The sequence below is a fragment of the Gregarina niphandrodes genome (genome assembly GCF_000223845.1).
Source record: "Gregarina niphandrodes unplaced genomic scaffold scaffold00940, whole genome shotgun sequence".
In the NCBI taxonomy this organism is placed as follows: domain Eukaryota; phylum Apicomplexa; class Conoidasida; order Eugregarinorida; family Gregarinidae; genus Gregarina; species Gregarina niphandrodes.
The window spans coordinates 1-609 of record NW_011646212.1 but is presented as its reverse complement, the minus strand read 5'-3'; the positions used below and the strand labels follow the sequence as shown (position 1 = coordinate 609).

General features: G+C 51.4%; 1 protein-coding gene across 1 annotated transcript; it reads left to right on the top strand.

The window, feature by feature from the left end:
- Positions 1 to 108: 108 nt before the first annotated feature.
- On the top strand, positions 109 to 444 carry GNI_242620 (KRAB-A domain protein; the record flags this gene model as incomplete). The annotated part of the gene is made up of 1 exon (XM_011136486.1): positions 109 to 444. The coding sequence occupies one exon, from the start codon at positions 109 to 111 to the stop codon at positions 442 to 444; it is 336 nt and encodes a 111-aa protein (XP_011134788.1).
- Between the last annotated feature and the right edge of the window lie 165 nt (positions 445 to 609).

Here is a 609-nt window from a genome sequence, read left to right as displayed (position 1 = left end):
ATTCTCCTCCTACCGAAGAAGGACGGCACTTGGCGTTTCTGCGTCGATTACCGCAAGCTTAGCGACATTACGGTTAATGACAAGTTTCCGTTACCCCGTATCGACGACATGCTGTCTGCTTTATCGGGCGCACGATACTTTTCCAGTCTTGACGCAGCGTCGGGTTATTGGCAACTCCCTGTGGAAGCGTCGGCCATACCTAAGACGGCTTTCATCTGCACCGAAGGCTTGTTTGAGTTTCTCGCTATGCTTTTTGGGCTGTACAACGCGGCTGCTACCTACCAGCGAATGATGCGGCGGATCCTTGGCGACTTGCTGTGGAAGTGTTGTCTCGTGTACATCTTAGTGTTCGGCAGTACATTCGAGGAGCACAACCGCAATCTTCGTGAAGTCTTGAGACGAATTCGTGAGCATGACCTCTTGCTGAAGGTGGCCACGTCGTGACTGACAAAGATGTCCAGCCGGAGAAGAGGAAGGTTCACAAGCTCCGTCGTTTCCCAGTTCCTACTACTGTTAGCGGTCGTTTCTAGGTCTAGGTTCCTATTACCGTCGGTTCATTAAGGGCGACGCTACAATTGCAGCGTCTTTATACGACCTTACTGCAACAAG